The 25,221-nt window shown below is 43.9% G+C and overlaps 1 protein-coding gene across 1 annotated transcript in view; it reads right to left on the bottom strand.

Annotated features, from left to right (window-relative positions):
* Positions 1-25,221, bottom strand: part of OTUD7A (OTU deubiquitinase 7A) — a 461,376-nt gene that overhangs the window by 54,171 nt on the left and 381,984 nt on the right. The window contains exon 10 of the mRNA XM_063926250.1: positions 7,462-7,589. Within this exon, the coding sequence (XP_063782320.1) occupies positions 7,462-7,589 (128 nt within the window). The remainder of the gene's footprint in view (positions 1-7,461; positions 7,590-25,221) is intronic.

Raw genomic sequence — 25,221 nt, forward strand, 5'->3', positions numbered from 1 at the left:
TTGTGGCAAACAGGGAATTCCAATCAAAGAATGTACATAGAATGTTCCAGTGTATAACCCCAAGCGCCGTCAGTTCAAATATCTGACAATCTGTCATTTTTCAAGGACAAATGTCCACCTCCCTCAGCTCTTACATGACAAACCCGACAATATTTGTATTTTTTTAAGTATGGGTAAGGCGCATGGAAGAAGAGTAAAAGTATTATTTCACTATTGTAGATCAGTTTAATATTAAATCTGAATTACTACATAAAGTAGAGATTGTAGAAAAACTGATTTACTAGTGTTACAAAACATAAGGTTAAGGTGCATGAGAGGCTGAAATAGGACAACCAGCCACAAAGACTACTGTATCCTGGGCCAGATTAACAATGGAGTGGATGGAGCTAAAACTCCAGGCTTACACATAAAAATAGGAGGATGATGATGACCAGCCGCACAGCTTGCCACATGGTCGCCAATAAATCATAAGTATTAAAATTATATTTTTCGTTTTCTCACAAAATGTCCCTTGAACCTTTTCAGCCCCAGGTCCATGTGGCCTTTAATCCAGCCCTGGCTGTATCTAATATACATAGCAATTCATTAAGGACACATTTGTTTGTGATGTTTTTTTAGCAGAATAAAAGAGTCATACAATACTGTTAACATACACATTTTTAGTGTTATGCGTTTAGAAAACAGTCAAAAAGCACATCACCATTTTATAAATAAAAACGGGTATGGATCATGAGATCTGCATAACAAAGGTCTACAGTCATTAGGTCGACCGCTATTTGTCAACATGCATTAGGTTGACAGGGTCAAAGTAGTGATGAGCGGGTTCGGTTCCTCGGAAACTGAACCCCCCCGAACTTCACCCATTTTACACGGGTCCGATGCATACTCGGATTCTCCCATATGGCTCGGTTAACCCGAGCGCGCCCGAACATCATCATCCCGCTGTCGGATTCTCGCGAGATTCGGATTCTATATAAGCAGCCGCGCGTCGCCGCCATTTTCACTCGTGCATTGGAAATGTTAGGGAGAGGACGTGGCTGGCGTCCTCTCCGTTTATTAATAATGGCCCTCATTCCGAGTCGTTCGCTCGGTATTTTTCATCGCATCGCAGTGAAATTCCGCTTAGTACGCATGCGCAATATTCGCACTGCGACTGCGCCAAGTAATTTTACAATGGAGATAGTATTTTTACTCACGGCTTTTTCATCGCTCCGGCGATCGTAATGTGATTGACAGGAAATGGGTGTTACTGGGCGGAAACAGGCCGTTTTATGGGCGTGCGGGAAAAAACGCTACCGTTTCCGGAAAAAACGCAGGAGTGGCCGGGGAAACGGGGGAGTGTCTGGGCGAACGCTGGGTGTGTTTGTGACGTCAAACCAGGAATGACAAGCACTGAACTGATCGCAGATGCCGAGTAAGTCTGAAGCTACTCTGAAACTGCTAAGTAGTTTGTAATCGCAATATTGCGAATACATCGGTCGCAATTTTAAGAAGCTAAGATACACTCCCAGTAGGCGTAGGCTTAGCGTGAGCAACTCTGCTAAAATCGCCTTGCGACCGATCAACTCGGAATGAGGGCCAATATTTGTGCTTATTGCTTAATTGTGGGGACTGGGGAGCAGCTGTATTATATAGGAGGAGTACAGTGCAGAGTTTTGCTGACAGTGACCACCAGTATACGTTGTCTGCCTGAAAAACACTCCATATCTGTGCTCAGTGTGCTGCATATATCTGTGCTCACACTGCTTTATTGTGGGGACTGGGGAACACCAGTATATTATATAGGAGGAGTACAGTGCAGAGTTTTGCTGACCAGTGACCACCAGTATACGTTGTCTGCCTGAAAAACACTCCATATCTGTGCTCAGTGTGCTGCATATATCTGTGCTCACACTGCTTAATTGTGGGGACTGGGGAGCAGCTGTATTATATAGGAGGAGTACAGTGCAGAGTTTTGCTGACAGTGACCACCAGTATACGTTGTCTGCCTGAAAAACACTCCATATCTGTGCTCAGTGTGCTGCATATATCTGTGCTCACACTGCTTAATTGTGGGGACTGGGGAGCAGCTGTATTATATAGGAGGAGTACAGTGCAGAGTTTTGCTGACAGTGACCACCAGTATACGTTGTCTCCCTGAAAAACACTCCATATCTGTGCTCAGTGTGCTGCATATATCTGTGCTCACACTGCTTTATTGTGGGGACTGGGGACCACCAGTATATTATATAGGAGGAGTACAGTGCAGAGTTTTGCTGACAGTGACCACCAGTATATATAGCAGTACGGTACGGAAGGCCACTGCTCTACCTACCTCTGTGTCATCAAGTATACTATCCATCCATACCTGTGGTGCATTTCAGTTGTGCGCAGTATATATAGTAGTAGGCCATTGCTATTGATACTGGCATATAATTCCACACATTAAAAAATGGAGAACAAAAATGTGGAGGTTAAAATAGGGAAAGATCAAGATCCACTTCCACCTCGTGCTGAAGCTGCTGCCACTAGTCATGGCCGAGACGATGAAATGCCATCAACGTCGTCTGCCAAGGCCGATGCCCAATGTCATAGTAGAGAGCATGTAAAATCAAAAAAACAAAAGTTCAGTAAAATGACCCAAAAATCAAAATTGAAAGCATCTGATGAGAAGCGTAAACTTGCCAATATGCTATTTACGGCACGGAGTGGCAAGGAACGGCTGAGGCCCTGGCCTATGTTCATGGCTAGTGGTTCAGATTCACATGAGGATGGAAGCACTCATCCTCTCGCTAGAAAACTGCAGTGCCACTCCTAGATGGGCCAGGTGTTTGTGTCGGCCACTTGGGTCGCTTAGCTTAGTCACACAGCTACCTCATTGCGCCTCTTTTTTTCTTTGCATCATGTGCTGTTTGGGGACTATTTTTTTGAAGTGCCATCCTGTCTGACACTGCAGTGCCACTCCTAGATGGGCCAGGTGTTCGTGTCGGCCACTTGTGTCGCTTAGCTTAGTCACACAGCGACCTTGGTGCGCCTCTTTTTTTCTTTGCATCATGTGCTGTTTGGGGACAATTTTTTTGAAGTGCCATCCTGCCTGACACTGCAGTGCCACTCCTAGATGGGCCAAATGTTTGTGTCGGCCACTTGTGTCGCTTAGCTTAGTCACACAGCGACCTTGGTGCACCTCTTTTTTTCTTTGCATCATGTGCTGTTTGGGGACAATTTTTTTGAAGTGCCATCCTGTCTGACACTGCAGTGCCACTCCTAGATGGGCCAGGTGTTTGTGTCGGCCACTTGTGTCGCATAGCTTAGCCATCCAGCGACCTCGGTGCAAATTTTAGGACTAAAAATAATATTGTGAGGTGTGAGGTGTTCAGAATAGACTGAAAATGAGTGGAAATTATGGTTATTGAGGTTAATAATACTATGGGATCAAAATGACCCCCAAATTCTATGATTTAAGCTGTTTTTGAGGGTTTTTTGTAAAAAAACACCCGAATCCAAAACACACCAGAATCCGATAAAAAATTTTCAGGGAGGTTTTGCCAAAACGCGTCCAAATCCAAAACACGGCCGCGGAACCGAATCCAAAACCAAAAGAACAAAACCAGAAAAATTTCCGGTGCACATCACTAGTCAAAAGGGCAACACATAAAAAGGTCGATGAGAGAAAAGGTTGACACAAAAAGGTTGACACACCATTTTAATGTTTTTTTGGTGTTGTTTTTGTGATCAAAGCACATGAAACCCCAATTAGTGTACTGCGTCCCCTCACTTCACTCGCCATGCTTTGGGCAAGGCAGGTTAAAATTCTCAGTCGTAGTCCACGTGGATGGTAAAGTATGAAAAAGTTGATGATTTAAACTCAAACACTGGAGTTTTTGTCAAACACCTTGACGCGGGTTGGTGATGTGACAGTAGACTGACAATTTTGCTTCGTGGAACACAAAGGACATTATTCCTGTGCTGCTAACAGCTGTACAAATCCCTGATCCCGGGACATGTGTACTACTAACATGCGAGTATAGGTGTATTCTTTTACACCCATTCTTTTTGTTATGCTTTTACTGTCTACTAGTGGTAGAGTTTGCAAATATTTTATATGTGATATATGGATTTTAAGCCTGTTTTGTAACCGCCTGTGATTAAAACCAGTACTTCGCTCTTGTAGAGCCTTTTCTCTCTGCTTTATTACAATACACCATACTGAAGGTGGAACTATATGATGTATTTTTCAGAAGCATACACTTAAGGACTTACGTCCCTTAAGGCCCATACACACTTGCCGATAAAATGATTTCCCCCTCCCTAAGCGACGTCGCTCATTTTATCGGCAAGTGTGTATGCCGCCAGCGACGACCGATGTGCGGCCCAGCGGGTCGGCAACGATCATCACTGTCGGCAGTGCATACATGCTCGATCTGGACTGCCAACCAGGAGCTGCATGCACGACGGAGGCGTGACGTCACTGAGCGATATGAGCGGTCATATCGCTCAGTGTGTTCCGGGAGGGGAAACACTAGACGACGTCGCTCAGAGAGCGACATTGTCTAATTTGTATGGACATTGAGACTATAAGGATATACACTGTTTTTAGGTGGACCATCCAGTGCTAATATCTGAATTGTTGCTTTGCACGCTTGGAACATAGGGGGTCATTCTGAGTTGTTCGCTCGCTAGCTGCTTTTAGCAGCAGTGCAAACGCTAGGCCGCCACCCTCTGGGAGTGTATCTTAGCTTAGCAGAAGTGCGAACGAAAGGATCGCAGCGCTGCTACAAAAAAAAAGATTGTGCAGTTTCAGGGTAGCTCGAGACTTACTCCTAGCTAGTGATCACTTCAGTCTGTTTAGTTCCTGTTTTGACGTCACAAACACGCCCTGCGTTCGGCCAGCCACTCCCCGTTTCCCCAGCCACTCCTGCGTTTTTATCTGGCATGCCTGCGTTTTTACACACACTCCCCGAAAACGGCCAGTTACCACCCAGAAACACCCACTTCCTGTCAATCACTGAACGATCAGCAGTGCGACTGAAAAGCATCGCTAGGGCTTGTGTATAACTACATTGGCTTTTGTGAAAGTACGACGAGCGTGCGACGCATACGCATGCGCAGAACTTCCAATTTTTTGCCTGATCGCTGCACTGCGAACAACGGCAGCTAGCGATCAACTCGGAATGACCCCCATTATCCTCCATTATTATAGAGTATTTTTTTACGAGCTCATACCTTATGCTTATTTAGGGCCTAATTCAGACCTGATCGCAACAGCAAACTTTTTCTCTAAAGGGCAAACCCATGTGCAGTGCAGATGGGACAGATATGACATGTGCAGAGAGAGTTAGATTTGGGTGGGGTGTGTTCAATCTGTAATCTAAATTGCAGTGTAAAAATAAAGAAGCCAGTATTTACCCTGCACAGAAACAAAATAATCCACCCAAAATCTAACTCTCTTTGCACGTTATATCTGCCCCACCTGCAGTGCACATGGTTTTGCCCATTAGAGAAAGACTTTGCTTTTGCCATCCATCCTGAATCAGGCCCTTAGTACTATGGGGGTAATTCCAAGTTGATTGCAGCAGGATTTTTTATAGCAACTGGGCAAAACCATGTGCACTGCAGGGGGGGCAGATGTAACATGTGCAGAAAGAGTTAGATTTGGGTGGGTTATTTTTTTTCTGTGCAGGGTAAATACTGGCTGCTTTATTTTGACACTGCAAATTAGATTGCAGATTGAACACACCACACCCAAATATAACTCTCTCTGCACATGTTATATCTGCCTCCCCTGCAGTGCACATGGTTTTGCCCAGTTGCTATCAAAAATCCTGCTGCGATCAACTTGGAATTACCCCCTATGTTTCTTTTTACCTAATGTGTATTTTGCACTTTGTGATTATACTGTGTTTAATCTGTGTTTTTGGGGTAATTCTCGGGACAACCCTATTTCTCACTATACAGATGCATTTACAGTGAACCTACACTCCATACATTCATTGCAGCATCCAGGGAGTTTCGCTGCAGTCCCATGGACTTTAAACTTCGTAATAATATATGCAACTGAAGCCACAGGAACATTGAGCAGCTTGGAGATGTCTAAGCCGTTACCTTTGACATGCTTGTCTATAATTTTCCTTCTTATCCCCTCAGACAACTCTATAATTTGCCTTTTCTGGTCCATGTTCAGTGTGGTGCACAAGATGATACAAAACAGCAGAGAGATTACTTTCCGCCATTTAAATAGGCTGAATTGCTGATTTCTGTGTTACTAATTTAAGAAATCAATTTGTTTGATATATACAATACGTAATAATATAATCAAATTATTAATATATTTATTATATTTTCTAAGGGGTACAAACAAATCTGTCCAGGCCGTTTTAGCATATTTTCGGAGAATAAGCAACAATTTATCCCTTTTCACAGTTCCTTTATCCAATGACATAGCAAAGCCATGCAGGAATACATGGGACAATAGTTTTTCATTTCATCACTTTCCAGGAGGACTGAGCTGTAAGGGTACCATCAAAAATGTGCCCACACCTGTATACATATATAAAAAAAATTGTATGTATATATAAAAAACAAAACAAAAACTCTTCTACTGCTGCACAGTACAATGCACTATGGGCCTAATTCAGAGTTGCTCGCAGCAGCAAATTTGTTAGCAGTTGGGAAAAACCATGTGCACTGCAGGTGTGGCAGATATCTAACATTTGCAGGAAGAGTTAGATTTGAGTGTGTTATTTTGTTTCTGTGCAGGGTAAATACTGGCTGCTTTATTTTTACACTGCAATTTACATTTCAGTTTGAACTCACTCCATCCAAATCTAAAGGCTGGTATACACGGGAGAGATGTGTGCTGAGCGAACTGCTCAGCACACATCTCTCCCTCCGCTCAGCACAGCGCGTTGTGTGCTGAGCGATATGGGGGAGGACGGGGGACCGCTCATTTCACCCAGCGGGTGAAATGAGCGACGTGCTAGATTGGCCTGCATGCAGGCTCAATGTAGCACCGGCGATAGCGATGCGCGGGGTCGCGCATCGCTATCGCTGTGGGGGGTACACACGAGTGATCTGTGCTTAAAATCTAAGCAATCTAGTCAGATTGCGTAGATTTTAAGCATGGATCTCTCCGTGAGTACCCCCCTTAACTCTCTCTGCACATGTTATATCTGCCCCCCCTGCAGTGCACATGGTTTTGCCCAACTGCTAAAAAATTTGCTGCTGCGATCAACTCTGAATTAGGCCCTATGAGGCCTATGGAATGCTTTCTATGCAAATGTACTAATGTGTTAAATCATGACACACCTCGTAATAGGTTTAGATTTAATTGTCCTTTAGTTATTCATTTGTATTATTTGAGATAGTCATTACAGCAATTATATAAGACTATGTTGGCAACTGAAACATTATGGACAAAATGCTATTTAAAAATTACAGAACTGCTAATGAGTTCAATTAAGGAACAGAATTCATGAGATGTACCTTCTCCCCCTGAGTCACGAAGCATTGTATCAGCAACTACAACAATAGGTCGTCTCAATACGTGAGCCAGGACAAAGACATGGAACTCTTCTAAACTTTCATACACTGGGTCTTCTGCATTGTCCACTCTAGAAAAAAACATAAAGAACCATAGTAACTTTAATTTGGCACACGTACACAACATTTGACAAATTAATCTAAACATTCTGTCTTTTCTGTCAGGTCTAATAACTTTTGACAGCATCAAATAAAAACAAGAGCCAGCCATGGTCTGGGTGCTAAGTCAGAAACATGCATAAACAGTGTGTTTACATAAGGATTTGTGATTAAAACCAGACTGTTTCTCTGTTTGGGTTTATCTGAGAAAAGCCCAGAGTAAAACATACATCACCCATATGAATAGGCTATTCTGTCAAAAGGGATTTTTTTAAAAGGCACACAGGGATGAAAAACTGTCACTGATCAGAATATTCACAACATGGCTACAGGTAATAGTGGTGAAATGGCCATGTAACCTTTGTGCAAGCAAACGTACTGCAGTCCCCTGTATTACAACAGAAAAACAACAATATAATAACGGTTATGCTGGGCATGCACGCTACAATGATCTGCCCGATCCAGTGCTTAAAGCGGTCCTAGAGAGGTGGTGGAACTCATACCTCCCGCCCCCACGTCCCGTCCCGGTGCCCATGCAATAAAGGGATTGCACAGGATTGTACAGGACTGGAAGTGGCCGAGTGCCGTCATCCAGTCTAGCAAGCGATATCGTGCAGTGTGTATGAATGATATCGTTTGCAGGGAGGGAATCTTGCACAATGTCACATCTGATGTGTACCCAGCCTTACTAGTTCCTTGCTCCAAGCGGGTGTGCTACAAAATGTCCACATTTAGAATGTCATCATGGTCTGAATGTCGGCACGTTCAATGTCAATATTACCAGAATTTCCATATATTTTCATGTTATTGTAGCCCTAACCCTACCTTAACGTCCTCTGTCGACATGGTGAATGTCAACATTTTTTCCATGTTGACATTCAGATCATGCCAACAATCTGGTGTTGACATAACAACTGCATGCCCTCCAACCACCTCTATTATCCAGGGGCGGGACCAGCTCGATGTGGCACGGCAGTCACCCCCTCGTTTAATCTTTCTTTTTAATACTATCCAGCAATGGTGACAGCCAGCTCAGGATCAGCAGCTGCTTTGTTGGGAAGAGTCTGGTCACGGGTTGCAGGAGGTCACGGCTTGGGGGTTTAGGGGCATAGAGGATACCTGCTGCTGGGTCCCGGAACAGAGGCTTCCTGAATGGGGCGGAGCCAGAGACTGCTATGTTTATACAGAGCCTGCCAGAGCTCTACATCTGTGCTTTATTAACCTGGCCCCGTCCCCATGGAACAGAGCACTAGCAGCTCTTAAATCTGGCTCTCATAGGCTGCTGCTTGTGAAGGAGGCAGCCAATAATTTAGTGCCTAGGGGCAGCCTGACACTTAAATTTGCCAGTGCCTGACACCTTCCTATTTCAGATGCCATGTCCCAGTACTGTATTCTTTGCTAGGTCATTCATTTTTCTGCAAGATTTCTGGATTTCTGTTCCTGTACAATATTTTACTATGAATGCCTGCATATTTTTTTTACCTGCCAGACACCTGGAGAACTTATGACCATTTTGATTAGGTTATTATCTGTTGTTTACAGGTGTGTCCTCTCTCATCGCTGCTGTAGTCACATTAAACAGCCCTTCTAGTCATGCACAGCCATGAGCATGTTTACTGACTAGCACCTTTTCCTGGAAAGCACTGTAATGTTGCATTTCGTATACAGTTACAGCCGCAAACAGAATTTAGGCATGCCACATATCATTTAACTCAGCAGAGTCTACTTGTGCGTCTTATTTGCATCACTATGTATTTTTGGCAAAAAAGATGCCAGATTTTAGCAGAGTTGCACGGGAACTGCCGGCTCACTCACGCACGGCATCTTGCGGTACATAGTATATTGAGGCTAGGTGTACTGTATGAGGACACACCTGTATGTGCACATTCTGGAGTGCATCTTTCCTGCATTAACAAGTGTTTCAGTACTTCTAAAGTGAACTATGAATTTCTTTACTTTATAAAAAATAACCTATTCTCCCAGATTTTTAACAAACTCACTATTGCATTTTTACTATTCTGAGAATCAGAAATTGCTGTTACCAGCGGATGTATCCTACTAGAACACTTTATTCCTTTCTTCCGTATCAAGGACAGCGTAAGCAAAGTAATTCTCTCATTGGCTGTGCATAGGCCCTTGGCTTAACAGCCAAAGGCAGAAAAAGGCTCTGTAAATCCCTGATATTTACTAACTTTCTAAAAACTGGCGCCAGTTAGAATCTCTCACCCCTCATTCACTGCGTCAGCAAATGAGTGGAAGCAGAATTCACAAAACGCTATAGTAGTACTGTCTATCTAACTACATGGACAGCCTTCCAGAATACGTATGTATTCCAGGCTACTTATCGAATACTAGTGCTATTCTTTCCCAAGCAGTGGAGGAGAACCTGAGTGATTTTTATTACGGTTTATCACTTTATATGTGTATTTTCGTGTGTGTGTCTATATTTCGCCTTAATGTGGCACTGGTTTCCCTATATAATTTTTTTTTGTGATTTACAATACCATTTGTCTCTAAGATACTGCACTTTTAACTTTATACAATTAAAGTTCAGGTTTTAATTAAAAACGTCCCCACCCTACTGATACTAACAAGAATGCCCTGTTCTATAGGAGTCTTAACTATTTCTATATAAGTTGTTCTTTTGTTCTCCCAGATTGACTCCTGAATTTTGGGGAGTTCTCCCAGACTCTAGGGAACCTCCCTGGATTTTGTCCGTTTAACTAGTGAAATGGGTGGGGGCTTGGATTAAATCACGACATCATGGTTCCATACCCTGCTTCATAATACTATCAATGGTCCCTTGCACTAGGCACTGAGGCTTCTCCTTCAGGAGATCCTAAAAGGAGGTAAGCATGTTTAAACAGAACCCATTGCATGGTTCCCATTGAAAATCTTAAATAGCACCTACAGTACCGCCTGCACACAGTGAGTCACAGGAGCAAATCAATTTAAGCAGAAACAAAGCATGGTTCTATGCAAGGGGTGCAAATGCATTTGTTTTATTTTTACATACAAGTACTATACTGACTGTTCTTGTATGTAGTGAACAAATACTTGTCAACATTTTTGTTACATTGAAATTTTAATTAAGCTAGGACACAGTCCAACCCAACTATGGGCCTAATTCAGACCTGACAGCAAAAGCAAACTTTTTCACTAAAGGGCAAAACCATGTGCACTGCAGGTGGGGCAGATATAACATGTGCAGAGAGAAATAAGGGACCTACACACTCGGCGACCCACCGCCGAGCTGGCCGACAGCCGATACGGCCGACGGGCGACCTGGCGGCGGGGGTAGAGTGAAGTTTCTTTACTCCCCCCCGTCACCCGGCTCCATAGCAGTGCATGCTATTATGGACTAGATTGTCCATATTGGCTTGCATGCATAAGCGACTCAGCACCAACGATGAACGAGCGCGAGGCCGCGCATCGTTCATCGTTGGTGCCTACACACTGAACGATATGAACGAGTTCTCGTTCATTAATGAACGAGAACGTTCATATTGTTCAGTGAAATCTTTGTGTAGGGCCCATTAGCGTTGGGTGGGATGTGCTCAAACTGAAATCTAAATTGCAGTGTAAAAATAAAGCAGCCAGTATTTACCCTGCACAGAAACAATAAAACCCAAACCCATGTTATATCTGCCCCACCTGCAGTGCACATGGGGGGTCATTCCGAGTTGTTCGCTCGGTATTTTTTTCTCGCAACGGAGCGATTAGTCGCCAATGCACATGCGCAATGTCCGCAGTGCGACTGCGCCAAGTAAATTTGCTATGCAGTTAGGTTTTTTACTCACGGCATTACGAGGTTTTTTCTTCATTCTGGAGATCGTAATGTGATTGACAGGAAGTGGGTGTTTCTGGGCGGAAACTGGCCGTTTTATGGGAGTGTGTGAAAAAATGCTACCGTTTCTGGGAAAAACGCGGGAGTGGCTGGAGAAACGGAGGAGTGTCTGGGCGAACGCTGGGTGTGTTTGTGACGTCAAACCAGGAACGACAAGCACTGAACTGATCGCACTGGCAGAGTAAGTCTCGAGCTACTCAGAAACTGCACAGAGAAGTATTTTCGCAATATTGCGAATCTTTCGTTCGCAATTTTGATAAGCTAAGATTCACTCCCAGTAGGCGGCGGCTTAGCGTGTGCAAAGCTGCTAAAAGCAGCTTGCGAGCGAACAACTCGGAATGACCCCCATGGTTTTGCCCATTAGGAAAAAAGTTTGCTGCTGCCATCAGGTCTGAATTAGGCCAAATAACTCTCTCTACACATTTTAAATCTGTTACACCTACAGTGTAACATGGTTTTGCCAAAGTGCAAGTATTTTCCTTCTTATTTTCTATATACACCTAACTGAATCAGGCTCTCCGAGGGCTAAATAAAAAAAATCATAAGTAGGCAGCCTATGAATTCACTACAAACCAATAATATCACCACAAAGTGCCTTAGTGATACCAATAGTTCCTCATAAATTTATGCAAATTCTTATATTTATTCAGTTTATAAAATGGCAGCTTTGCAGTATATAGACAACAGGTAAACCAAATTACTCTCATTATTTATATATTTCAGTTTGTGACTGCATTTTAACACACAGGGAAACCCGTGGATTCCAGCATCCATGGTTTACTGCATAGGAAAATTGGCTATTAATAGAACAGCTCTAGCCGTGAAATCCCAAGCTATTCCCCATGAGTAAGTGCGGCTACATTCTTCCAATACGGTAGCCATAGAGCCACATACCATATTTTTGAGTTTGTAGCCCCATAGGGCAGCTTACAGAAATCCACAAGTCCGTGGCAAGAACAAGCAGTGAGTTGTCAATTGTGCTGTGTTTTTTTTTAAGAAGCATAATAGACTGAGCACTAAAGCGCAACTGTAAGTACACTATGTAGACATAAGTGACTGGTCATACCCACCCCACCGCGCAAAGTACGGAGCAATGTAAGAACGGTCAGTAGCATTGACCATTCCAACACCTGCAGCTATCGATTTTTTACAGCTGCAGATGTCGTTGCCTCATTTACAGCTACAGTAGTGGCTGCTGCGACTGCCTGGCTCCAGGGTGCGTAGTAGTGAGATCTCGTGCATGGCCACTGTAGCTTGTCGGGGTTGAGACACTGTGCATCAGCACTAGGGTGATGCGCTGTGGGGGTCTGACAGGCATTGCTAGAGCGGCGAGTTTTCACTCCCCATCTCCAACAGCCAGCCGAGATGTATCAGTGTCAGACTGGGGCATGAAGGGCCCACCGGGGGGATGCAGTGATAGGCGCCCATATTTAGGGGTGTGGCCAGCCTACAAAGGGGGTGTGACCAGCCTCCACAGAAATACACAATAGTCTAGTGCAGTGTGATGCAACATATCTACCATGTATAATACAAGTGCACAGTCTGGAACCTGATCCCTAGAGGAAGGAGTGGGCCCTCAGGCAGTGGGGCCTACCGGTGGTTTCCCTGGTACTCCTGTGGGCCAGTCCGACCCTGGAGATGTTAATACATCTCAGCACTACTGCTTCCTGCTTCGCCTCGGTAAAGAGGAGAAGCAGAAAGAACCATAGTGGCATGATGGTGCTGCTATAGTAATCTGAGAGTACACACTGAGTCAGCTGCAGAGAACGTTTCTGTACAGCCATAGACACAGCAAAATCAACTGAGACTTGGCATTTATCAGAAAAAGATCATTATACAAATCTGTGCCCAGAAGAAACAAGAGGGTTCTGAGATACTGTATGTAACTCCATAAGCAATCTCTGCATGTTGGCTTTTTCATAATACATCTTTATTAATACAATATATATGTTTCCCAAAAGCGCATTGTAGTCTATAATAATGCATAACACTCTAGATAGAGTCTGTTACACGTTTTGTAGTGGTTAATCTAAAGCATTTAAAAATACATTTTGACTCAGATTTAATGAATGCATTCATAATAGCTGCTGCTTAGCTAATTCTTTCAAGCAAGTGCAAATTGATTCTGAAAAAAAGCATACAATCAGACAGCAGATACTGCAAGGCATAGCAAAGGCCAACTAGGGTATTTGATGGTAATCACGCCTTGCTGATTGCAGAGAGTCTGTGGAATATAGTCAGCTACTCATGTTGCTGGATTATATTTAGTGCTGAGCATTTTCCCTGATATCCGTAGCAAAGCTGTACATTTGTATATTTCATAGCTGGAATGCTAAACAATTGGGTCTGGCACATTGCCTGGCCTGAAAAGAGACTCATCAGGGCTTATATAGCTGGCGGTCACTTTCTCTCTCACTCAGTAAAGCCATTGATGATCCACTTCCAGCACACCCATTTCACCTCACAGCTGAGCTAATCAGCAAGCCCGGTACTGCCAGAGAGTAGGCTTCTCCCTGATTACCTTTATGAAGTGAGCTGGAGCAGAGACTGAGGGGTATATTCATGAAGCAGTGAAAAGTGTGGAAAAGTGAGCCTGTGGAGAAGTTGCCCATGGCAATCAATCAGCTCTTCCGTACAATTGTATAGTATGGAAATTATAAATGTTACTTCAATGCTGATTGGTTGCCATTGGCAACTTGTCCAATGGCAAACTTCTCCACACTTTTCACTGCTTCATGAATAGACCCCTGAGTGCCTAACTTAGAGGTGGACGCAAATGTAACCACCACTGCGTTTTTGTACGCAGCAAATGTTCGACAATATGCACAAGCCACAGAAGGCAACTCTTCAAGTTGCTCAGGACGTCCAGTAAAACGACACTACTGGGGCTACTGGCTTTGGCACACCCCTAAACTGAGTCATCAAGCCCAAACACCTGCAGCATGTCAATCATGCAGCATCGTCCAGGGCGCTGTGATCCGGGTCACAGTAACATTGCAGAACATGTGCACTGCGGCCCGGCACGTAAGCAGTACCAAAACCATCAGGCCCAGATAAGAACTCCAAATTCCAAGATAAGAACAGTTCCAGAAAGGAACGTGGTGCCGAAATAATAAATAAATTGTAACTGGTCTCCCAATGCTTGAATTAATTGCTAAATATCAAATTACATCACAGAATTATCCTCATTTTGGGGTAGATGTTATCCCTGTGCTATCTTTATCCCTTACGGGGTATAAGCTCTTGAGAACAAAGAAAAGGAACCCTACTACAGGTTGAGTATCCCATATCCAAATATCCGAAATACGGAATATTCCGAAATACGGACTTTTTTGAGTGAGCGTGAGATAGTGAAACTTTTGTTTTTTGATGGCTCAATGCACACAAACTTTGTTTAATACACACAGTTATTAAAACTATTGTATTAAATGACCTTCAGGCTGTGCGTATAAGGTGTATATGGAACATAAATGAATTGTGTGAATGTAGATACACTTTGTTTAATGCACAACCTTATAAAAAATATTGGCTAAAATTACCTTCAGGCTGCGTGTATAAGGTGTATATGTAACATAAATGCATTCTGTGCTTAGATTTAGGTCCCATCACCATGATATCTCATTATGGTATGCAATTATTCCAAAATACGGAAAAATCCGATATCCAAAATACCTCTGGTCCCAAGCATTTTGGATAAGGGATACTCAACCTGTACTAAAGATCAGTCCAGCACAATGCAACCAATGTGTTTTATCAATACTGTACGTATTTCTTCAGGGATATGTATAGTTTCCAAATGTGTGTCCAGGTTCTCTCTCAGATACTAGGCAGCAATTATGATTCTCAAATGTCTGCTCCTGACACGTGCCCTGGTCTCTTCCCAGGGAGTGAATAAATTTGAATTTGTGACAAGCACAGATAAACCTCTACATGCCAGTGGCGTAACTAGGGGTCCGCAGCCACTGCGAGCGATTGGAGGTGCGCAGGGCGCCCTAGCCGCCGCCACTGATTCTGTTTTGTGAAGGAGGGACACGGAGGGCACAGCGCGCGCCTCTTCTGTGTGTCCCTCCTGGGTCTCTGGCGGCAGCGGCGTGTCTGTTTAATGAAGTGCCCATTCATGAGCCAATCAGAGCTCACGAACGGGCACTTCATTAAACAGACACGCCGCTGCCGCCGGAGACCCAGGAGGGACACACAGGAGAGGCGAGCGCTGTGCCCTCCGTGTCCCTCCTTCACAAAACTCACAGCACAGCAGCGTGGGAGCCCGGAGGAGAGGGATGGGGGGGCATATTTGGCACTGGGGGAGCATATATGGCTCTGGGGGAGCATATTTGGCACTGGGGGGGTATATGTGACCTGGCACTGGGGGGGCATAGTTGGCACTGGGGGTATATGTATTCCTGGCACTGGGAGGGGCATAAACGGCACTGGGGGCATATGTGTACCTGGCACTGTGGGGGAATATCTGGCACTGGGAGCACAGCCCTAGCAACAAGCATTACTCCCTGGTTACAAGCACAACACCCAGCCCATGAAATCCCTGGCAACAAGCATTACCCCCTAGCAACGAGCTTGACACCCAGTGCATGAAACCCCTGGCAACGAATATTACCACCTGGCAACAAGCTTGAAACCCAGCACATGATACCTCTGGCAACAAGCATAACACCTACCGCATGAAACCCCTGGCAACGAGCATGACACACTGAGCATGAAAACCCCTGGCACCATGCATGGAACTAAGAGCATGAAACCCCTGGCAATGAGCAGGTAATTTAAAAGTAATTAGAAGCCTTACTGTAGGACTTATTGTGTAATGGGCATTGCGGTGTGTGGCATAATGTATCACGGACATTGCGGTGTGTGTCATAATGTATCACGGACATTGCGGTGTGTGTCATAATGTGTCACAGGCATTACGGTGTGTGGCATACTATATCACGGGCATTGTGGTATGTGGTATAATGTCTCAGGGGCATTGCAGTGTCTGGCATAATGTATAATGGGCATGGCTGTGTGTGGCATAGGGTATAACGGGCATTGCGGTATGTGTCACAGGCATTACGGTGTGTGGCATACTATATCACAGGCATTGTGGTATGTGGTATAATGTCTCAGGGTCATTGCAATGTGTGGCATAATGTATCACGGACATTGCGGTGTGTGTCATAATCTGTCACAGGCATTGTGGTATGTGCTATAATGTAACAGGGGCATTGCAGTGTGTGGCATAATGTATCACGGACATTGCGGTGTGTGTCATAATGTGTCACAGGCATTGTATGTGCTATAATGTATCAGGGGCATTGCAGTGTTTAGCATAATGTATAACGGGCATTGCGATGCCTGTCATAATGTGTCACAGGCATTACGGTGTGTGGCATAATGTGTCGGTGGCATAATGTCTAAGGGCCATTGCAGTATGTGGCATAATGTATACTGGGCATTACTATACGGAGGAAAGATGACAAATAATGTAAGGGGCATGAATCAGGATTATTTTTTTTCCTGTGGCGGCCAACGACTTGGCGTGCAGGTTGCAAAACTGGGGTATAAGGTAGTCTTTTCCTGCAATGCCACGCCCCTTTATGCAAAGCCATGCCCCTTTTTGCGGGGCGCAGATTCACCACTTTACTAGTGCCAATTATGGGGGCGGGGGGGGGGGGGGGGTGCGCCAGAGAATTTTTGGCTTGGGGGAGAAAAATTTCTAGTTATGCCACTGCTACATGCTGTATGTTTATTGCCACTTACCTATGTAATACAGATTAATCTAGAAAATTACCATTTCAGCAAATGCACAACTGTATCAATGAAACATTCAGTCATATTAGCATATATTTTAAATATACTAATAAAAACTTTCTGCATTTTATCTGTTTTAAAACCATATTTGTATTAGCAAAGAGATTAACAAGGTAAGCTGCATTTGACAGGTTACAGTAAGCAGTGGGCTTGTTGAAATTAGAAGTGGGAAGCACTTAGAACAGTAGAAGACCACCAATCGGCATGATTCATCCAGTGACTCAGCACACGATGCTGCCATTCCAAACCTAGTCTATGCAAAACAGGTATCAAGAAATAAGCAGCCCACTCAGAGTTCAGGTAGGTGTATGTTACACTGTACTTGTCACAATCAAGGAGGGCGAATGAGGCAAGCACTGCAGTTTTAATAAAGATGATTAATAGTCCCCTTGCATGCGACACTGTAAAGTCCACAATTTCTTTTACAATGTCCATTGAAAAAGTCCCAATGAGAACGAAACACTTTTGGCCTCATCACACCCCTCCCAACATCACAGAGGTGGTATAACTATTAATTGTCTAATTGTTTAACCCCTTGAATTACGCTTTTTTTTTCTATTACTTTAATCACTCTTCATGCTGGGAGATGTTATATAAATGGCATCATTAATAAACAGATAGGTAATATAAAATGTATCATAATTAAACACTGCTTTTAATAACAAACACAACACTCCCTAGCCCTATTTATCTGCACTGCACAATGCCACCACCTACTCGCATGCACCTCGAGAAGCTAAACTACAAGGCATCAGGACAGCCATAAGGAACAGACAACACTGGTAATTACTACATTTGTTCCATCACGTACTATATTATTTTCCTGAGATGGTCCCCCCTTTTTTCGGGTTTGAGGTGACAAGCGAGTGGTGGCATGCCAAGATAGGAAACGGGGGGCAAACTATATTGGAACAAGATCCCTATTATGGACAACCACAAATAACTATAGGACCATTCATAACCCGAACCCTCCCTACCAGCAGCCTAACCCTAACCTCCCCCCCCATTGCGTCTAACCCTAACCAACCCCCCGGAGGTGCCTAAACCTAACCCCCCCATCCTCGCTGCCTAAACCTAACCCTCCCACCCCGTAGTCTAACCCTAACCCTCCGTGGGGGGTGCCTAACCCTAAACCCCCTCCCCGCTGCCTAAACCTAAAAACCCCCTCCCGCATCTTACCTGTGCAACACTGCGGTGTGTCCTCGTTCGGGATCCCGGTTGTCGGGATATCAGCGCCGGGATGTTGCTACCTTTCTGGATCCCAGTGTCGGCATTCAGAGTAGTGTTGGGATCATGGCGTCGGTATTCTGACTGCCGGGTTCCCGACAGCCGGGATACTGACTGCTTCCCTACTGTACGACACAGTGACTGTAACCAAATAAGAACAGCCATCCTACAGAACACAAAGTCTCATCGAAACATAACCAGGCCTTTTATATGAACATTTTATTGTTTCTTGAGATATATTTGAATCCAACTTATGTGAAGCATATATGTATATAACATGAGAGAGAGACTTTTATTATGTAATGGAGCAGCAATGAGTACACACACCAATTGTGATTCTTTGTAAAAGCAATTTATTTTAGTCTGCATTTGGAAAACAGGAGTAACCCAAAATTCAGTTATAAATGACATCACCATCAGGAAGGAACATACAAATAAAGATATGAGGTAGGTGCTGAAATACTGCTTAGCTAGAGCAATTGTGTGTGTTTATTTTCATGCATGTAATGCAAGAATAAATACAGCAACTTGCATTGAACTCTGCATTAGCCTCATAGTATCAACAATATATGTATAAATATAACTTTGAAATAATTAGATAATGAGGCGACAATTAAATACCTACAGTATAATAGGGGATGCAGTCACTTTACCTCCAATCATAATCCCGACGGACTATATACCGACACCCATTGACCGATGGTCGAAATCCCGACAAGGTCTAAATACCGACACGGACTAAATACCGACATGTAAAATACCGACAAGGTCTAAATACCGACATGTAAAATGCCGACAGGTCGAAATACCGACACAAGTTTTTCATGATTTTTTTCATTAAAACCGACTTGTTCATACTTTACCGTCCCAGTGGACCTGGAGGGGGAATATAATAGTGTGCCGAGCGCAGCGAGGCACCGTGCCCGAAGCATGGCGAGCGCAGCGAGCCATGCGAGGGGACGCGGTACACTTTATATGGTGTCCATGTTGATTTATGTCGACATACACACAAAAAAACATCAAAAAATGCATGTCGGTATTTCGACCTGTCGGCATTTTACATGTCGGTATTTAGACCTTGTCGGTATTTTACATGTCGGTATTTAGTCCGTGTCGGTATTTAGACCTTGTCGGGATTTCGACCATCGGTCAATGGGTGTCGGTATATAGACCGTCGGGATTATGATTGGCGGGATTTCATACCGATCCCTATAATAGAATACAAATATTCTCCTTCTATCTGACCTTTCCTAACTCCTGTCTCCCCATACTTCAACTACCCTAAATGTCGCTGCTTGACAATTTTTTTTTATCTACCTCCCTTCTCTCCCATGCCCACTTCCCCAAATCAAACGACTCGATCACTTATTAAAGCCCTCACCCTAGCCTATACTGTATCTTCCACATATCTAGCATCATCTTATTTCTCTCCACACTCCCGCCCGCTCACTTCTCTTTGCCAATAAGAGCGGCCTTTGCTGCCAACCGATGACCTCTTCCCTCTTTCTCCTCCAGGACGTCTCTCATGCTGCTCCCCAGCACTGGAACGGACTCCCTCTTCCGATCCAAAACATGAACGGGCTCTCAAAATCCATTTCTTTATCAAAGCTTACCAGCGCTCCTCCTAAAACCACTCTTTTCATCCACATCCTGACTTGCCTCTCTTTGAAATCTCATTTACTGGTCCATTATAGTGTTCTGGGGGAATTCTGTGTTTTCTTTCTAGATTATCCCCTCCCTTGCAAGCACTGTAATAGACTAATAAATTGATCTGAGCAACGTGCCATATTTGTGTACCACTATCTGTGTCACCCATGTCAGACGGTATGTAGTTATGTGACCGGTGGTCAGGAGACCGCAGGTCACAATACAGACCCCTACGTCCCGCCCACCTACATCCATGCCGACTAGCAGTGACTATTTCCACTCGTGGGTGTCCACGACAGAGCCCGCAGCGAGCCCACATGGGGCTTTGTTGTGCTCGCCCCCTCCCCACGACGGCATTCTGTGGCCGGTATCCCAGCGTTGGGATGCTGAGCGCCAGGATCCCGGCCGCTGGTAACACAACCCCAACCCTGTCTAACTGCCACACCCATATAGACTATTAAAATGTAAGTGTCTCCTCCTATTGTGCACCATTCCCCCCCCTTCCTTCTCCACACACACACACACACACACACACACACACACACACACACACACACACACACACACACACACACACACTGTGTTCTGTTTGCAACCAGTGGCTCTAAACCGGTTTTCTGTACCCATCAACTGGAGTACAGGTTACTAGTTCTAGTGACTATATTAGCATAGCTGTGCTGTTGTTTACTGCCATTTATAAGTATAACATTTCTGTTGTGTTATGTTTGCATTGTGTTTTTGTATGAACAAGAGAGAGAGAGAGATGGGCAGATGTACTAAACCTTTGAGATTGATAAAGTGGAGAGAGATAAACTACCAACCAAGCAGCTCCTGCCATTTTTCAAATACAGCCTGTAACATGGCAGTTAGAAGCTGGTTGGTTGGTGCTTCATCTCTCTCCACTTTATCATTCTTCAAGGCTTAGTACATTTGCCCTAGAGATTTACAATTATTGTTTAAAAAGCCTTTTACGTGTATTGGTCAAGTAAATCTCATTGGAGATTTCAATTCAGTGATGGATATCAGACTGGATAGATCTGGCCCGGTCAGTCGTTACCTCACTTTGGATTCCCTGGTCACTTCCAAAGCTTTTCCCTAATAAATGTTGGAATTTAGTAAGTTTGCTATATGGAGGGCCCTTCCTCCCACCACTATACCTTCCACTCCCACATACACAAATCTTATTCTAGAATAGATTATGCGTTTACAGATAAATGGTCCCTACAACAAGCATGCAGGACAGATATCCTTCCCATAACATGGTCCGACCATGCCCCTTTGATAGTTACTAGGGACCTTACTTATTCTATCCCTGTTTCTAGGCCCTGGAGATTTAATAATCTCCTTTTATTTTTGGCAGTAGCGAAACAACTTATCTGAACCTCCATTTCTGATTTTTTGCAACTTAATAATCCTAATGACACTTCCCCAACAACCTTGTGGTGGGCCCTTAAGATGGTTTTCTGTGGGACAGTTATCCATATTTCCTCTAGACTTAAACGTCGGGAAGCTGCAGCGCAAATATATTGAGAAACTAAACTTCTTTCCTTAGAGATCCTGCCAAGTCTATCCTGAAAGTAAGGGAGAACTTGAGGTCTATACTATGCGCAAGGCTAAATCCAATATTGACATATTAAACCAAAGATTTTACAGTATGTAGAAGGGAACAGAGCTTTTTCGGCTCCTGGCTAGAAAGTTAGGAGGGAAAGAGATCAGAGGTTCAGTTAAGGCCTGTTATATTAGCTCTGGAGTTAAGTTTACTAACCCGCTAGACATTTCCAATGCTTTCTCAGACTATTATGCTCCTCTATATAATTTGGCAGATGATGCTAATACACCCCAAACCACTCCTGATTGTTTCTCTGTCTTTCTCTCTTATCTATTCCTGCCCACCCTCACGGACCAGTCCCTAGAATCTCTTACTGCACCCTGGTCGGAAAGTGAAATTCGATCCGTTATTAAGACTCTAAAACGCGACAAGGCACCAACCCCAGAAGGTTTTCTGATAACTTCTATATTTACTTTCGGTCCGATCTTGCTTCGAGTGTTTGAAGCAGAAATGTCCTGAGATTAGTTTCCACCTGAAATGCTTGAAGCCTGGACTATCACAATCTTAAAACCAGGCAAGGACCTGGTGTATCCCTAAAACTATAGACCCATTTCCTTACTGAATTCAGATTTCAAATTGTGTGTCAAATTAATTGTGAACAGGTTGAACCCGATGCCAGCAGGACTGATTAACCCTGATCAGGTGGGAATTATTCCTGGCCATCAGTCCCCAGACAACACCTGTAAACCCATTGGTGTCAAAGAACATTTTAATCAAACAGGTAGTCCGCTCCTGGTGCTGTCACTAGATGCTGAAAAAGCCTTCAAAGGGCTTCACTGGGGTTATATGAAGGCAGTCCTCCTCAATTTGTCTTTGTTGGTTGGTTTCTAGATTCTATCCTTTCACTCTATTCTTCTCCAGGTGCTTGTGTCTTCAGTAATGGCTTTCTGTCTTCAAGGTTTACTATTGGTAATAGTACTAGACAGGGCTGCCCCCTAGTGTTTGCATTGGCAATCGAACCCCTTGCAGAACACGTCCATTCCTCGTCCCTCCTTAGTGGACCTATTGGGATGTGGTCAAGTTAACAATGTTCAGCATCTTGCCAGTCAGAATGCCGCCACCGAAATATTGACACTGCTCAGAATGCGGATGCCGGCATCCCGACATGAATCGAAATGCTGATGACGGAATCCCCAACGCCGGCATCCCGATTGAGTCACCACTGGGAGTCCACAGTGGTAAGCTGCGGAGGGAGGTTCGGTTTAGGCTGCGGAGGGAGGGTTAGGGTAAGGCTACAGGGAGAGGAAATTAGGGTTAGGCTGCGGGGAGAGGCAGGTTGGGGTTGGGCACCCCCGGGGAGGGCTAGGCTGGGGGGGGGGGTTAAGGTCAGGCTGCAAGAAAGAAGGGTTAGGTTTAGGGGGGGTTAGGGATCAGGGCTAGGTTAGCTTTTCAAGAGGTATTGGGATTTTAAGATCCGGGGTGCTGCTGCCGGTATTGTGACAGCCAGCATCCCAAAAGCTGGGATATCATTTGTATTCTGGCCTATTATTAAGGACTCTCATCACCAAATATGTCTATTTGCTGACAACGTCCTAATTTTCATCCCCCATCCAGAGACTCAGCATCTTCGTATTATAAATTAAACACCACTAAAACCGAAGTCCTGCCACTGAATGTTCAATCTAGTTTACTGCTTACCCAAAAGTCGCAATATAAGTATAATAGCCAAGCTTCCTCTCTACACTATTTAGGCATTTGTCTCTCAGCTACAGGGGAGAATCTGTTTGATGTTAATTGTGGTCCATTGTTAAAACACTTGGCTGCCTTTACTAAGTACTGGCTGAATTATGAGGTTTCCTGGATGGGTCGAATGATGACTGTCAAGATGTCCCTTCTTCCCAAGATTCTAAAATCTATTTAGATCTATCCCTAGACTCCTACCCCTCTCCTGGCTCAAAAGATTTAATGCACTTTTCAATAATTATATTTGGCAAGATAAGAACTGATGTCCAAAGCAATAGGGGGCCTAACATTTCCTAATCTGGAATTATACTAGATATCATGCCTAATAAACCAAATCAGCGTTTGGTCAGATCCTTCTAGCTCTAAACCCTGGGTTTCATTACAGCATGGCATGTTAGTTACGTTCCCCCTAATGGACCTTTTATGGATCCCCTCTAAATCCAGAAATTCCTCTGGAGTCCCATTCAGGGCAACATTGGAAATTCTTAAGGCTTGGAATAAACTGTCTGGCCTCATAGAGTTTTGTCTACCTTTGTACAATCTCTTTTTGCTATGCCTTTCCTACCTAATCCCTAATCTGAACTTGTCCTCATGGTGTGCTAAAGGTATGAAGTCCATCCATGATCTATATATACAGTAAATGATGTACTTATGTACTTTACTCAATTGCAATCCTCGTTCTCCCTGCCTTCCACTGACTTTTACAAATACCTACAAATCAGACACGGCTTTTCTTTACTGGTAACCTCTGGTCAACCTGATAAAACTCTGGCTAACCCTGAACTGGGAATGTGATCTGGATATCAGTCTAGATCCTCATTTATTTTTTTCTATATTTAAGATGTCTAAATGTATTTTCCATGTTGAAATGTATATAAAATAATTTTACCGCATCTACCTGACAAATTGCACAAGATCTGGCCATCACAATTCAGATTTTGTTGGCATACAGTAGCTGTGGTCAGATTGGTGGCATTCTTCATGTTTTCTGGAACTGTCCTATTATCCGCCCGTTATAGGGTAAGACTGATTACCTTATTATGAAGGTGATGGGCACCATATCTCCCTGACCCTGCCTATCGCATGCTTACATATATTTCAAGAATCTATCCCATCTCACCATAGATACTTTTTAGCCCATGTTTTTGTAGCCAATAAAGCCACCATCGGTGAGTTCTGGAAACAACCTCCCCGCCCCATTTGGACCTAATCAAATCTAAATGTAACCATAGTTTCCTTATGGAAACCTTGTATTGCCCATGTTCCTTTTCCGCTAATTCAGCTTTAATGAAGTGGCTCAGCTGGCATGATTATATAACTGAGGGCCCTTACCTGTCACCTCTCACATAACGACTCCATGTTTATTGTCTTGTTATTATCCTATTACATTATATGACCATGACAACTGGAATCCCATCTGCCGGTCCCACGTATGTATTCCGACCATGGGGTATATTTACTAAGCTCACGATTTTTTCCAGAGTTTGCTTTTTTTTTTCTAAGTGTCATCTCGGGAATTTACTAAACACAAATCTTGCAGTGTTGAGTCTATTCGTATTGTTTTTCCCGGCAGAGGTCACAAATACGAATAAACAGACCATCTGTCAAAAGCGGCTGTTATTTCATACAACTCAGTAATTTACTAAGAATTTGTATTCTGAATCACTGCCGACAATAGCCAAACACTGCCGGGAAAGCATAGAATTCGTAAATAAAAGCAGTTTTAAAATAGACCTGCTTTTTGGTGGCGTGTTCAGATAGTCATGCACGGATCAGTGAGATCCATGCA

The sequence above is a fragment of the Pseudophryne corroboree genome, chromosome 6, assembly GCF_028390025.1.
Source record: "Pseudophryne corroboree isolate aPseCor3 chromosome 6, aPseCor3.hap2, whole genome shotgun sequence".
Taxonomy (NCBI): Eukaryota; Metazoa; Chordata; class Amphibia; order Anura; family Myobatrachidae; genus Pseudophryne; species Pseudophryne corroboree.